Source organism: Phyllostomus discolor, chromosome 3, assembly GCF_004126475.2.
Source record: "Phyllostomus discolor isolate MPI-MPIP mPhyDis1 chromosome 3, mPhyDis1.pri.v3, whole genome shotgun sequence".
In the NCBI taxonomy this organism is placed as follows: Eukaryota; Metazoa; Chordata; class Mammalia; order Chiroptera; family Phyllostomidae; genus Phyllostomus; species Phyllostomus discolor.
The window spans coordinates 11,476,964-11,493,083 of NC_040905.2; the positions used below are offsets into that span (position 1 = coordinate 11,476,964).

Sequence of the window (16,120 nt, forward strand, 5' to 3'; positions counted from 1 at the left end):
AGCAGTTTGGACAGCAACAGGTGGGGGCCCCCGCCTTCCTTGGAACCCAAAGGTCCTTCCCTGCTTTGCTGCCTTGCATCCCTGAGGCTGACTCGCACCGGCTGCCTTCTGGCTTTAGCAGCTGGGAAAGCAGCTAAAGGCTCTGCCCTCGATTGGCATTCTAAAAACTTCTGTCTGGAAAGGAAGGTGCTACTCAGTCTGCTGGCTTCTTCCCAAGGAACAAAGAACCCATTTATGTTGTTGCAGACTTGTTCACAAAACCATTTAGAGTTGGCCAGCCTCCCAAAGCTTTACAGGAGAATGGGTCTCAGTCCCCCGGGTTCACATCGTCAAAAGTCAGCGACAGCCCAAACAAAAAGCTGCCCCTGTAGCCTCATGTCTTGGACCCTCAGGGTCATTCTTTGACCCTTTCTCCTACCTGCTCTCTGCTAGCATGTAGCAGAGGTGCTAAAAGAATGTGCATCCCATTGAAGGAAATTGCTCACTTTGAGGTTATAACTGGAGTCGTGCTCAATTTTGTACTGCAATTTTGGACTAATGGTTGGCTGGAAATGGAATAATCGATATGCATAGTTTGCTGTGATATCCTCATCCACCATTCAGCTCTGCTCATATCTTACTGAGTTTGGCTGTGTTATGCATATTTTTATATTTTAAACATTTACACTCAAGTCAGAGTAATGTTTAGATTTTAAGGTATTGCTTTCTATTGTGGCTTCAGGGATAAAAGGTAGTAATAATATTCACATTATTACTATTGTCAACATATTACCACTATCATTATAATATCATCATCAATAATTCCTATTGATGATAATAACATTTTTGATAGTAACAAAATCTGATAGGCCATGGGCCATACTGTAGGCAAAGCCTTGGTATGTTGTACATGTTAGTCAAAGCCAAAAAGAAATGAACCAAAATGTACATTGGTGAAACGACAGTTTTTTATCCCAGGCTTTCAGAACTAGAAGGACACTTGGAGAAGATGTGGTAACATCTTGGCTCATTGGACACAGGAGAAGAGAGAAGCCTGAGAGGTGGTGGAACTTGACCGAGATCAGTCAGAGAGGGGACGGGAGGATCTGGAAAGTTCGGCCCTGCTCCTCCCCCAGGGCTCCTCTGTGCTGCCGCTGAGGGAGCGTTTGAGCCTGTACTCTGGGGACACAGCAGAGGAGCTGGGGGGGGGGCGGCGTGTCTAAAACAAGTCACACACGTGGAAGAAACGACAAAGAAATCGGTCAGTGTCGCAGTGACCTCGGTAGTTACCTCTATAAGATGCCCCTGCCTATTGAACGGCAGGGGTTCAAAAGGGTCCTTCGGGATTTTTATATCTTCATCCCCCGTGAACCAGAGACCGGCCTGTACACAAAGTAAGAAAGAAAATTATTCGTGTGTTACGCCGAGATGTAATTGTTCCTTTAGAAGTCACAGAGACTGAACCCGTCTGGTGCAGGGAGGTGTCTGCAGCGGGCTGGAGAACCCATGGGATGGAGGAGAAAATTCTAGAACTAACATTCACATGTATTTTGAGCTGAGTCTTTTGTAATTTTTACTTTTTAAAAATGTGCTAATGTGTTGAGTTGGCCAAAAAGTTGTTAGTTTTTTCCATACAATGACTCCAGGAGTGCTTAGTTGTCTTTGACTTGATTTGAAACAGTTTTGTTTGATTGTATTGTGACAGCTGTCATATCAGTGTGCATTTAAAAAAAAACCTATCAAAACTGGTGAATTTTGTGCAATTGGTAACTTGGTGAATTTAATATTGGAGATGGGAAGAATACGCAACATTTTCAGCTTGTTATGCTTTATTATTTCAAGGAAGGTAAAAATGCCAAAAAGATTTGTGCAGTGTATGGAGAAGGTGCTGTGACTGATCAAACATGTCAAATGTGGTGTGGGAAGTTTCTTGGCACTACTGACATTTTGGCTGAAGAGTTTTTGCTGTGGGGCTGTATTGTGCATTGGAAGATGTTTAGCAGCACCCCTGGTTTCTGCCCACTGGAAGCCAATAGTGGGAGATAGCCAACATACTCAACATATCCAACTCAATAAAGTTACTGGTGAAAATGAAAAATGTGTCTTTCTTTTATGAAAAAAACTAAATGGACTTTTTTGCCAACCCAATATATCAATGCAATAGTACACATGTAAAATGTATAAGGGAAAACCCACATACTAGGGATTTTAGTGGTATTCGAACTTGGAATATGGGATGAAGCTTGTAGGTCACTGCCCTAGATTTTGCTCGCATAGCAGTATTTTGTGGGGGGAGGCCCTGCACCTGTGACAGCAGCTCACCAGTCACACGCCCACCTGTGTTGTTGTCTCTTCTCAGGGCCCAGGGTGGTGCTGGAACACATCGCTAGTGTTGGAAAATCTTTGTTGAGTGACTGACTGACTCATGAGCTCAAAGGCCTACCTTTTACTGACATCGCTTTTTCTCAGCCTGTATCTAACACCAGTTATGAAACCCCTTGGTTCCCCTTGGGCAGTGCCTCACCCTCTCTCCCTCCCATCTGTTCCCACGCTGGTGCAGAGCCTCATTACTCCATCCAGGCCACACCAGTAACCTCAGAGCTGTTCTTGTTTCTAGTCTTCCTTTTATTTGTGTTAGTTTGTACCATGCGTCCATATCAATCTTCTCAAAACCTTAATCTTGTCGTGTCAGCCTCTGCTCAGACTGGTTCCTACTCTCGCTCTTTCGTTCATGTCACCCTCCTATGTGAGGTGACCTCCTGTCTACCCATGTAAACTACACAGTTTACACTGGCTCAGATCACACCTCTGCCAGGAGGCCCTCCTTGATCTCTGCTATGGACCTAATTTGACTTATTCAAATCTTACTCTTAGTTCATTCCTTTGGGTGCTGTAATTCATGTCTGCTGTTGAAGATCAGTTATTAAATTCCTTGGCTTAAAGACTGTGTCTTATTAAGCCTAATTTTTATACATGGTAAGCACTTCATCTGCCTAAGGAGTTTGTTGCCAGTTCTCACTCCCTTGCCATCCCCCAGGGTGACAACCTGCTCTCAGCACTGCTACTGCCAAGAGCCACTGGCTTGCTGAGCCTGACTCTGGTCTCTCTGGTCTGTGCCTTCCTTCCTTCTAAGAAGCACCTGTGCTTTGAAAGGAAAGGAGGCTGCAGTGACATTGGGTAGTCCCCAGAGGTGAGGACTGACTTTTATTTTCACTTGGAACAGAGGAATGCTGGGCTGGGAGATGCTGGCTATGTGAAAGCCTAGGAGGAAGAAGATTCAGGACCAGCTGTGGTCCAGCATGGGCCTGGCTTCAGATGTAAGTGCTTTTGCACTGACCAGGAGGCGACCTTGGCCCAGTGACTAATCTGGAGGGTAGGTACCACTTTCTGGGAGAAGAGAGAGATGAGGAGCACAGGTAGGATCTTGCTTTAGAATGTGATGGAGTAACAGAGTTCAGAATTAACTTCCTACCTCAAAAAAACAAGAAAAATGGACAACATATATGAAACATGTGTTTTCATACATTAGACAACAGACAACACAGTGCAGTAGTTGCTGACAGAAGGAAAGCAGAAGAGAATACCCAATACTTTTCCAGCCTAGAGGGAGCTTCCGGGCTGCAGTGCCGGGAAGGGTGTCCAGACAGAGCCTGGAGGTCTGGCTGAGTTGATGAGACACATTCCGGAGTTGAAGGAGGCCAAGATGGCTAGAAGTTTCAGGGCATAATGTGTGTGTGTGTGTGTGTGTGTGAGAGAGAGAGAGAGAGAGAGAGAGAGAGAAAGAGAGAGACAGACAGAGACAGAGAGAGAAAGAGAGAGAGCGGCCTTGAGATCTGCAGAGGGATCTCCCCACATCTCGATGAAGAGCCAATCTGTGTGTGTGTGTGTGTGTGTGTGTGTAAAATACCAGAAGCTGGGGAAAGAAGCACAATAAGGGAGTAGGCTGAACAAGTCCTGAGACTCACACAGGGCTGGGAAGAGCTCATGTTGCCCACAGGCAGAGTGAGAGGGCCTCCTGATATGTATGTAAGGCACTGGGTAGATGTGGTCGTGGTGGTTGGGCCAGATTGGCCCACACTAAAGGCAGCTCTGGATCCACTCTTAGAAATCATTTTTTCTTTTTTTGAACTATTATAACTTATAAATGAGTTCAGCAAAGTGGCAAGGAACAAAATCAACACATAAAAATTAGTTCCATTTCTGTAGACTAGCAATGAATAATATAAAAAGAAAATCAAGAAAACATTTACATTTGCAATAACATCAAAAAGAATAAAATACTTAGGTATTAACTTAACCAAGGACATGAAGGACTTGTACAGTGAAAGCTAGAAAACATTGCTTAGAGAAAGTGAAATAGACTGAAATAAATGGAAAGCCATTCTGTGCTTATGGAATGGAAAACAGCATAGTTAAGATGCAGATACTACCTAAAGTGATCTACAGATTCAATAAAATCCCTATCAAAATCTCAAAGACATTTTTTTGCAGAGCTAAAAAAAACCCATTCTAATAATTATATGGAATTTTAAGAGACACCAGATAGCCAAAACAATACTGAAAAAGATGAACAAAGCTGAGGGACTCACACTTTTTGATTTCAAAACTTACTACAGAGCTACTGTTATTAAAACAGTGTGGTACTGGCATACAAATAGACATGAAGATCAATGGAATAGAACAGAGAGCCCAGAAATTAACCTTCACACATATAGGCAAGTGGTTTTTGACACATCCTTATAACTCTTAATGTAACCATGAAATAATAAAATTGATTCCAAGTAACATCACTACATGTTTGACAATACTTAAAGTATACAAAACTGGGCACCCAATAATATAAAATTCATAGTATCTGGCATGTAACATAAAGTTACTAGGCATGCAAAAAATGTAAAAAAAAAGACCTATAGTAGAGAGAAACATCAATCAATAGAAATGAACACAGATGACAGAATGAATAAAGATAATGTTCACTTAGCTATTATGAATATATTTTCTTTGTCCAAGGACATGAGGGAAAATATACACACAATAAAAAAGAAATTCAAGACGTTAAATAAGGCCAACTTGAAGTTCTAGGGATAAAAAATACATATTTGAAGTGAAAAATACACTGGATGGTGTTAATAGCAGATTTGACTCTGCAGAGGAAATAATCTATGAACCTGAAGACACAGAAATAGGAATGAATACAAAATAAACAGAGAAAAGCCTGGAAAAAATGAGCTAAGCATCAGTGACCTGTAGGGCAATAAACATGTGACTGGATTTTAAGGAGGCAGAAGGTGCAGGAAAAGTATTTGGCAAAAAATATCCTGAAAATTTTCCAAATTAAATAAAAACTAAAAATCCACAGTTGCAAGCTCAGTGAACCCCAAGCAGAAAAAACTAGACTGAGGAACACAATAATCAAATTGCTGAAAACCAGTAACAGAGAGGAAATGATAAGAGAAGCCAGAGAGGAAACAAAGAGCAGAGATAGGATCCCTCCCTTCTCCTCCATAGTTCAGCCACTATCAACTCCACATCCAGTGGTTTCGAAGCACAGACATCTTCCCTGGTTCTTAAAACCAATGACTCATTTTTATTAGTTTCCTAAACATAATATTTCATAAACTAGAAAACTGTTTCAAAATGTCCCACACATAAGAGGGACACATTAAAAAGAAAAAAATAACTCGATTGGAAACCAACTTATGGTTTTTGAAAAGTCATCCATGAAATTGTTTATGATATGAAATGGTCAACGTGAACCTGTTAGCAGGGTTTAAGTTGATGAAGCAAGGTTCAGTCCACCGCATCCTGCTTCACTGGGTAGTTAGCCTGTTTGTCCCGAAAATATGGAAATGTCATCAGCATTCTCTCGCTAAAATATGGCCAAAGATTTTTTTCCTTTCCTTAGAAAATGAGTACTGCACTGTTTGAATCCTAGAACGTCTGACTCAGTAAGCCTACAATAAGCTGCATTCTCACCGACAGAAGATGAGTTGAGAGTCGAACATCAAAGGATCCTGCCCGAGTGTGACTAAACACGCACGCACCACAGAGGCAGCCTACAGCAGCTGCAGAAGGGATGGGAGCACGGGGCATGTGGGCTTTTATGCTCGCGTGGCTTAGATGAGGCATGCAGCCCAGCTGACTTCACAAACCTTGTATCTCATTCCATTTTAGAAGCTGGGGAAATCAGCCCACTCTTATGTGGCTGTTGTGGTGAACTTGCAATTAGTAAAAAAAAAAAAAAGTAAAAGAAAAGAAAGAAAACAGACAAAATAAAAAAGCAGAGTAGAGAGGCTTTTTCTCTCACAAAACTTCATCTCGGCAATGCAGTTATTTTATTGTTCTAATGTGGCATTTTCAATAAACCTTACGAAATGTTGCCCTAGAAGCTGTTTGGACTTTTTCCAGAAAATAGTCTTTTTTTTTTGTGAGCTGGTGAGTGTTGGAAATCTGCAAAAGTTCTGACGTGGGATGGTCAAGTGTGCCTCTGTAAATGGCCTGCTGGTCTCGGGGCTCCCGAGGAGTGGGGGGTGCGGGGAGCTGTGAGAGAGAGGAGAGTGCAGAGCTCAGAAATCAACTGCTCCCAAAACATAGGCGGTGCCCGAGGAAGTATTTCTGAGTTTCGATTAAATGCGGCAGCCCAGCTTTCTCTAAGAAAGTCACACCTTTACTAAGGGAACTTTCTGGTGTTGTGCAGCACTTTGGTGAAAAACACTAACACCCTTTGTTTGGTTCATGTTTGTGAAAAAGGATGTTTAAATCAATATCCTGCGTTAATTGGCACATATTGTAAATAGTGAAGGCTGGTAACTGCCCAGTGACCAGTGTTTAAAGTCTTAAGCCAATGATGAAAACAGAGTAAGTTTTGCTTTGCTGTTTTGTTTTTAAACAAAATCATCTTTACAGGTTGTAAGTCCAGGACAGTGATAGAATTCATAAACTGCCCCTCTTGGGAGATAAATCAGAGCCTAGTCAGCTGAACACTTTTTTGATCATCCGTGAAGGAGCCTTCTCAACATGTAAGTGCTATTTCCTCTGGCTCAGCTGTGTGAGCGTGAGAACCTCAGGCCCAGCGATGAGCACTCCATCCAGTAATTATGGAAGGAAAAAGAGAAGCCAGAGGGGCATGAGCTTTCAGTGCTGGCCTACATTTGAGATACGGGCACCTAGAGGGTAACACCCTATTTCAGAATGGGCACCCCATACCTGTGTCTGTCTTTTGTGTCTACCAGCACTGTGAAACGGTGAGCAAGAGGATGAATTCAATTCATGGACACAAAATAAGCAATACAAGCCCTTCCTAGTTAGGAGATTTCATGCTCGTTCCTTCCTTACTCAAATTTCTCAAAAATGAGTTGTTTTTTCTTATCTTCATTTCCTAGAGGCCTCATCATTTCCCCAGTCCTCTGTGGTCTAGATTCTGTTCTCTACCAGGATTGCTCTGGTAAAGGTCACCAGTTAGATTCTATTTACTTCTTAGGCCAAAAGTAGTCTGGTCTTTGCGCCACTAGGTGTTGATAGCCACCTGCATGTACTGCTGGAAGGTGATGGTGCCCGACTGCTCCTCGTCCACATCCTTGAACCTCTGCAGGGTCTCCAGCAGCTCCTCCTCCAGGGCGATGGGCCAAGGCAGCGAAGCCACTAACAAGAACTTCCGCCAGTCCACGAAATCTGAGTTTACTGTCAGTAAAGACGTTAGCTCCTGCAACTGGGAGAAAACAGGAAATGCCATTGGAATGATTGTATGACTCTATCGGGAAGCTCTGTTGCTCAGGTTTCTCAGGAAGAGATTCACACGAAGAAAGCAGGATCTCAGACTGGTGATTAGAGCTGGTTGTGACTTACGTTCCAACCAGTCTACACCAGGCAGTCCCTGGGATGTGTTTCACCCTCCACCTCTTTGACATTTGTGTTTCTGCTCACTGTTACTCAGGGAATTTACACCGGTGTCTCCAGTTGACTTTGCACATTGTCAACAGGGGAAGGATAAAAGTGACAGTGGTGGTCATGGAAGGGCCCCACCGCCCTGCTGGCAGGGAAATACTCTTTAACCACTTTGTTTTCTGATAGAGTCTAAAGAAACAGAATATGGTGAAAAGCAAGAACTGCCAGAATCATCTACGTTTACTACTGAGGATCATTCCATCAGGCAGCAATAGATGCAAACTCATGGGCTGAGCTTCCTGGTCATTGACTGATGGCATCTTCCCTCATCCTTCCAATCCTGAGCATGCGTCTTAAGTGCAAGTTCATTCATTCAATCATTCAGTTTTTACTGGTTGACCACTAAATGTCGGCTACTGTGCAAGTACCGTTTATTTTAAAACTATTGACTTGATCAAATAAAACTTCTCAAAGCTTTAAATCCCAAACAAAATTGATACCTACTTCAGGTCGAGTGAGGTGCATCCAACTACTAGGAAGATGGTTTGTTCCGAGGTTCAGGGTCACCAAGTCAAGAAGAATGTCAGTGAACACTTTATTTCCTATTATGCCTATAATCCAATGAAAACTATTTTTTAATTACATGACAGAGAATCATGTTATTAACATTATTTAAAGCAGTAATCCTTAGCGAAGCAGAAGACATTCTGAAAATATGAAAACAAAAATCAATTTCCTGATGCTGTCTCATTATTTTTTCTTAGCTAAGTCAAAAATGTCTTTTTTGGCTGAGTAATATGTTATTACAGATTGGGCAAATTACTGAGACTTCATATTTTAGTTTAGAGTATTTTTTGACCTTTTACTCAGAATCAGTTGAACTTTAAAAAATATTCTAAGCTCTCCTATTATGCAGTAGGACACAAGACCAAAGCATTTTGGTAAATATAGGATAAAGGTATTTCAGGAGCATGCACAGCACTAGAGTGATCAGGGTAACACCTTTATCCTCATTTTACTCTTTAGATCAGAATATATTGGTTTTTATAAGTGTAGGGAGATTTGAACTGTTTAATTATTGGATTGGAAGAGTTAATTTAATCATACAATTGGCTCACTATTCCAAAATATTATATAAAAGATCACTAACCTTTTAAATGTTTTGCTCTTATATACTAACCTATTTTACCTTGTCCAACAGAGCTATCTGCTTAGCCTGTTTCTCATTTCAAATTGCATGCACATGCATTTAAAAAGAAATAGGAAAGCAAAATAAATGAATCTCCTTTAAACATGTCTAATTCCCGTAGCAGAGATACCTTGAGCCAGAAGAGACTCCTACACATATCGAGTATCTTTCAGGTCCAGAGTATATGGCTATTCTTCTTTGTTTAGAAATACAAACAGTGAAAAACATAGACATAGCATTTCAAATTTTCTTTTTACATCTAAATCTTTAGCATTTATAAAAGTCCAAAATAAACATCATCATTTTCTCTAACCTTTAGGAACATGCAATAATCCTTTTAAAATTTCAGTGGTTTAAGCCAAACCAAATATACAATTTTGAGATTTGGTAGGTAACTTTCTGGGTAGCAAGAGCAGAATATTTGTTTCTTTGATATGAATGGCCACACAGATGTTTGTTCAGAAATAAATTCTTTACCCTTTTTGATCAAACCTGAGTATTCAATTTTATAGAAATATTTTCTGAGGTAGTATAATTTTCAGAGATAAGTTAGAAATAAATCATTCATGTTTCTCAATATGAAAACATAAGTAAGCCCTTTCGAAACCATGAGGAGGCTGAAAGTATTTAAAAATTTTGATAGATGTATAAAATATTTCCTTCTCTAATAACCATGGTACAAGCAAAGTGTTGTAAGACAATATTTTCAATTACATAGGAGTTGTTTACCTGTGAACATTAGTGTGAAATGTAAAAACTATTTTAATATTTGACCTGTTACTTAAATAAACAAACATATAATGATACGATTCTTACATATAACTCTCGGAAAGATGACATCAAAATAACACCGTTGCTTAGAAATATATACCTCTCACCCAAAGACTTTGAAAGAAGATTAAAATATAGAAGTAGAATTAGAAAGTTACTGGAAAACCAACTTTTGGACTTTTGCTTTGTATGCCTGGAAGATACCAAATGCCTTTTGCATTTGATGCGAAGACTGTTGACTGTTTTACTTTTAAGTTTCAGGCTTTTGAAAATATTTTTTTTCGTTTCTGCTATGTTGAATGATGAAGTCAACATCTGTCATATTACTAATCACTTTCATGATGGCTTTCTGAGTTTGATGAGCAATCTGAATTAGATCTTGTCTCACTGCTTGAAGGCGGTGTTCTTGTACTCCATAAATGGATAGCCTTCCTGGGGTCAAAGTTGTTAATGTCTGGAGAATTCAGCTGAATGATCAGGAGGTCTGACAAGCTCTCAGCCTTGACCTTGGCATGCATTTGTGACTTGGTGAGTTGTAGCTGTCTAAAGCCCCGCCCCACCTCCACTGAACTTGCAGGGAGGGTCAGCACGAGGTCCATTAGCATCAGGATATTTGGATACTTGTGTAAACAAACTGAATTCACAAAATCCCATGTCAGTCTGCGGATGTTCTGAAATCTAGGAGGAAAAGTGAAAAATGTAAAAGATCGACATACCCAAGTTTTACCCAATATTTATAAATATCAACTAGTTTACTGATGCTCACCTGTCATAAATCTCTGATTTCAACATGCTCCACTCAGTGACCACTTCATCGATTTGCACATTGGCGGCTTCCAAGACTGGTTTATAATGTGCAGTCAGGATAGACACCTCCTTTTCTCCAAAATCTGCCATCAATGTACAAACGAATAGTCACATATATTTTTAAAAGCACTCAAAGAACTGTCAGTTCAGAGTGAGTGCATATCGGTTACCTTCCGTCTTCTTTGTGGGCCACGACCTAAAGTTCCCGATCACGGTTGCCTTCACCACATCGTGGCTGTCATCTCTGAAACAGCCTTGCAGCCTCTCGATGAGACGTGTTAAAACCATGCTTCTCACATCAGAAATGCTTCCCTTGTCTTTGAGGCAGTTACCGTGAAAGTGTGTGACTGAATCCACCCTGCGTTCTTTGGGCCCTGGTCTGGGGAGAAACAAAATCCGCTGAAGTAAAGCCTTCGGTGAAAAAGCCCCTGGAATATGGTCTCCCAATTCCCTTGGCTCATCCCCGGCTGCTCACCTTGACTGATACATTCTGAGCATTTCCAGCGTTGATGTCAAGGCAGCAAATACATCCGCCATGGAAGAATTGCGGTTTTGGCTGACGTGGGACAGAATGCTAAGCAGGTGGATGACGTCCGCCAGGAAGTGAACAAATCTGACGACGTCTGCTCGCAGAAGGATCTCGAGCAGTCCTTCGGCTTTCCGACGACTGGTGTCACTCCTGCCCTCGCCTGTCTGCAACGCAGGTTGGGAGTAAAAGAGTGGTCTATCTTCTCAAAGGTATCATTTCGAATTGCTCAGTAAAACTACTTTCCACTAGTCTGAAAATCTACAAGAGGGCTGTATTCCAAAATTACTCACTGAACGCAGTTGCTGGACAATGGCAGGGTACGCCTTGAGGAAGCTCTGCAGGGCCGCCTGCAGCCTCTGCAGCCAGGTCCCGCCTCCCGCTCCAGCGGGCGCCGCAGGGCGCAGGCGCGGGCCTTGGCACCCAGAGGTCAGGGAGCGCTTCCGGGGCGATGAGCCGCGGGAGAAGCACCGGACGCCGCGAAGGACGTCCCTGACGTCGGCGTACAGGGGGACGCTCTGGAACACCGCCTTGTAAGACAGTTCCAGGTGATGTGCGAAGCAACACGTGGTCAGCACGCGGGGCTGGACTTCTCTCACAATCAGGGCCAGCCCGCTGCTTTCTGCCTCTGAGCCAGGGGCACCGGCCCGCCCGAAACCAACCAGTTTCTCTGCCCAGCCTCGGTCCGACAGCCCGAGCCGAAGATTTCTCGCTAGAGTTTTCTCGATGGCGATTTTGACAGACAGAGGATCCTTCTCGTCCGCCGTCTGTACCCCGACGAGCTGGCAATGCACCTTCCCCACGTGTGCGAACTGCACGTAGACCAGTTCGGCTTTCTCCATCGCCCCGGCGGAGAGCCCGTCGCTGATGACAGAGAAAAACGGGCTTTTCTCCAGCTTCTCCCTCAGATTTCTCCGTTCTGCTTCGGCAATGAAATATGTAAAAGTTCTTGCTGATTTTTGCGTCCTGAATACGGGGCCGATATCGACACCCTTCATGTCATCCAGTTCGCACATCCAGATAAAATCCCGGAGCGGGCGTCCCGTCTTGGCTAGAGCGTGGCACGATCTGAACAAGTTCTCGACCCTCCCGAGGGTGACTTTGCCCAGGGCCCTCACCGTCAGCTCCGAGGAGGCCCCGTCCGCCGGGGAACCCTGCGCGGCTTCCATCAGCGAAGCCCGGGCGTGCGCCTCGCTGAGCTGGTGCGCGCGGAGGAACTCGGCGCTGAAGCTGTCCGTGCCGCGAGAGAGGCTCGGTGGGCTCCCCCTGGACGTCACTCCGTGCTTGCGACACAGGCCGCAGAACATGAGGTTGAGCATCTCGTCGTACACGAGCCATGGGAATTTTTTCAGCCAGATTTTCAGAAACTGGTTGTCCCTCTTTGGAAGGTAATGGTCAAGGGAACGTACTTTTTTCTGCTTTGCGGTGACTCGACTCATGCGGGCCGGAGAATCCCTGCCTTGAAAATAACTCCACATTGTTACTTTAAGTACTCATCAATGTCTACCCTCAGTTTTGCTTAATGGCCGCTCCCCACAGTTGCTCATTATTTCTGGAAAAATTCCTAGTGAGTGCTTCCTACTTACCAGGCATTCTGGTTAGTGTATTCAATGGTTTATATAATGTAAGCCTTACAATACAGAATCCTTCCTTTATGGTGAATAAAATGGACTGATTAACTATTATCACCATTTGATGGGTAAAAGAACTAGGTAATAGAGGTTAATTAATTTGTCCAGCGTCACAGTGCTCATAAGTGGTGGAGTTGGGGTTCACTAGCAGACCTCCTACTCCACAGCCCCCCTTGTTTACCGACTTCCTTATTTTGGGTTGCTCATAAGGGTAAAGGGGGCTATGGTCTTCTTCGCTCTAGAACTCACTTCTCCATGCATTCCAGGACACCGTTTCTGCTGTTCTTCCCTTCCCGGGGCGAGGTAAGAGAACAACGGGGCACGCACAGCAGTTTGTCTGCAAGAGTTGCCTTGGACGTCCCTCCACGCCAGGCCCTGCTTCCTCCCGCAGCGGGAGAGCCAGCCTGTTGCAGAAAGGGCGTCAGGCTGTGAGACCCGTTCCAGGCAGTTTGTAAAACAGCTGCGCTTCATGCCTCATAGTCGTCTTTCCCCCAAAGGTCTAACTTGTGACATGTGATTGATTATTTGTCAGAGAGGGGACTGTATACTTATCTGGACGGAAGGAGAGAAAATTAGAATTGCACAAAAGCAAGTCCTACAACACCAGTTTCCCTCTGAAGGCAGAGAGCCTAGAGCATATACCAACCTCCCTCCCACAAGTTCTGTGACACTGTTGGTCGTCCTGTGGTCCCGCTTTGTGGTGCCATGGGAGGTTGGGACGTGTGCGTGTGTGACGCTACATTACAACGTCTCCTGTGGATGCACACACGCAGGGCATCGTTTCATCTCACCGCTCAGGGTCCTCAGCTTTGACTCCGAGACTAGATTTTAAATTCTTCTGAGTGAAACACACTTGCTTCCTGTGTGTCTACAATGTCTAGAGGGGCGCTAAGCACTTGGTAGGCATTTAAGAATAAGTCTCTTTTCCTAATTGGTTTTCTTAATCTCACGTCTCTTAATGTCTTTTAAATGAAAGCCTTTGACATTAGTCAGTCTGCCTCTGCCCTTCCTGACCTATTTGTATCTAACTTCTATTTTGCCTTTGATTCAGTCTTTTTGCAGTTGTTGTTGTTATAACAGGACCCTTTTTGCCCCAGATTCTAACGATTGCTGTTTTCATTTAAAATGAGTCTCCTTCCCTGGAGCTGACACCTCCTCTGCCTTTCGTCTCTCACCTGCACGTCGGCTTCCTGGTCCCCCCCATAGGCCTTCAGCCCCAGGGGCTGCCGGCTGTGTACATGCGAATGTTGGTGCAGACGTGAGTGAAAGAATGAATGAAAAAAGAAGTCCCTTGTTGCTAAAGCAAAGGACTTGAACTTTCACTAATGAGTTAGTTCGCTTTGATGATTTTAGTTGTGTGGAAAGATTTTTCAGAGGGTGTTATCTTGAATTTTGAGCTCACACGTTCATTTGCTCAACATAAATTCTCTGGTTTCGTGAGATTATGTTTCTTCCTGAAGACATACCTGAACCTCTCTGCCCACACTTTTACCAGGTCCAAAGGCTTCTAGATTTACTACTGCATTTCCGTGATATGAATCTGATCTAGCGGAAGGAGTTCACCCACGGAGGGAACTATAAGGCACATGGGGCCCACACTCCTTCTTACTGTGATCCTTAGATTCCGCCACCTTGACAAGATATTTCTGTTAATAAATAACATCAGTTCTCCTTTTATCACACCTTTTCTAATAATCTTTCCTTATTTCTTGATTTGTGTACATGTCAGACAAATTTAATCACTTTTCAAATCAAAATATGGGGCTTAATTACTGGCAAATATATACTCTCATATTTTTATAATTTTTTTCAGAGACACTGAGCCTACACAAAGCCACAGAACTTTCTAGTCACTCCTTACAGACAACAAGCCAGGCACCCTTCCTCTTGCCTCTCGGGTAGCTGAGGCGTTGTAGCTGGAGTAGCATCTGCTGCGCTCTCATGGTCTCCTCTCTCTAGTCCACCCTCCACATCCCTTGGCTGTACGCATCTTTCACAGCCCTCTATTGCGTGCCCTGTGCAAGCCACTTGAGACTTTGTGACTTCACCACAACCTCTTTGTGGTCTTCACCTCCTGCCTCTTGCCCCAGCTGCTGTTTGCCGTTCCCTAAATATGTCATGCCACCTCAAAAATACCGATGTCTACCCCATTTCCCCTGTGCTTGGAATGCCCTGCCCCGACTTCTTCCTCTTCCTGGAAGCTTCTGTCCAAATCCTACAAGCTAACCCTTATGCTGACCCACACAGGCAGCAATAACTACATTTGAATGTCTCATTTGAATTGCTGTAAAAACCGTGTAGCTGAATGATCTAGCTTAGCCACTACAGCCTAGAGTTCTGCATCTGTGCCGTCTGCCTCTGAGACCCTTCACTGCTGCTAAGGGCCCCCAAGACAGGGCTGCAGAAGAGCCCCTTGTCAGTCTTCATAACAGTGTTACAGGCCTTGAACAACTACATGCTGCCTCTCTTGAAGCAGGGAGGTCACAGAATCAGCTGGACTGTGTTCTCTCCAGATGGCCTCTCGGCAGAAGCCCGAATAGCTATGAACTAACTGCATCTCCCCAGGCATTGCGTGGAGTACGGACGGGCTTATAAGAAAAAAGGAGTTCTTAGGGTTTGAGTGGGGATGGAGGAACATTGCAAAAGTGTTCTAATCTCTCTAGGCCCCAAATAGCTTCCTTGGAGAAGGGCCATCTTCCTGATGTGCTTGGCACTTAACTGTTTGGAGACAAGATGTACCTACCCAGAGCTTACACGATGAGTGTTTTTGTTTGGGAAGTATGGGGATGGATTAGTTCTACCGGGTGGTACATTTTTTTTCTCCTGGAAGTGTTCTAGGGTGGTGATGCAAGCGTTATTAGTGTATGTGTACCTGCAGGATGCTGAGCTAACATTTTGGACAATAATAAGAATAGCTAACATTAATATTTTATAATGCTATATATTTTCTAATAATATATCACTGTTATCATGGGATTAAGTAATAACAGCTTATATTACACTTAATTTGTACATTCCATGTACCAGACACTTTCTAAGCACTTTCTGTATATTGTTATTCTAATACTTATAACAACCTCATTAGTTTCCCCACTTTACAGATGAGGACAGTGAGATAGAGAGGTTAAATGACTTGCCCAAGATCATACTGCTGTCATTTGACAAGAAGTAGATTTGGAGGGAACTGCCTGACTCTTCTTATCCATGGATGAGTCTTCTTACCCCTCCAGCCATGGGTAAGAAGTGAGTTACCATGGAAACGCTAGCGTGGGGCTTGATGCATGGCTGCTGATGCCATGCCAGGACTGGCTACTGTTATGATTCAAAAAATAC

At 43.5% G+C, this 16,120-nt stretch overlaps 1 protein-coding gene across 1 annotated transcript in view; it reads right to left on the bottom strand.

Moving 5' to 3' along the window:
* Window positions 1-16,120, bottom strand: part of SPEF2 (sperm flagellar 2) — a 138,931-nt gene that overhangs the window by 15,012 nt on the left and 107,799 nt on the right. Inside the window, exons 30-32 of the mRNA XM_028524215.2 lie at window positions 8,368-8,474; window positions 7,505-7,687; window positions 1,270-1,362 (exon numbers count right to left, since the gene is read on the bottom strand). Of these exons, the coding sequence (XP_028380016.1) occupies window positions 1,270-1,362; window positions 7,505-7,687; window positions 8,368-8,474 (383 nt within the window). The remainder of the gene's footprint in view (window positions 1-1,269; window positions 1,363-7,504; window positions 7,688-8,367; window positions 8,475-16,120) is intronic.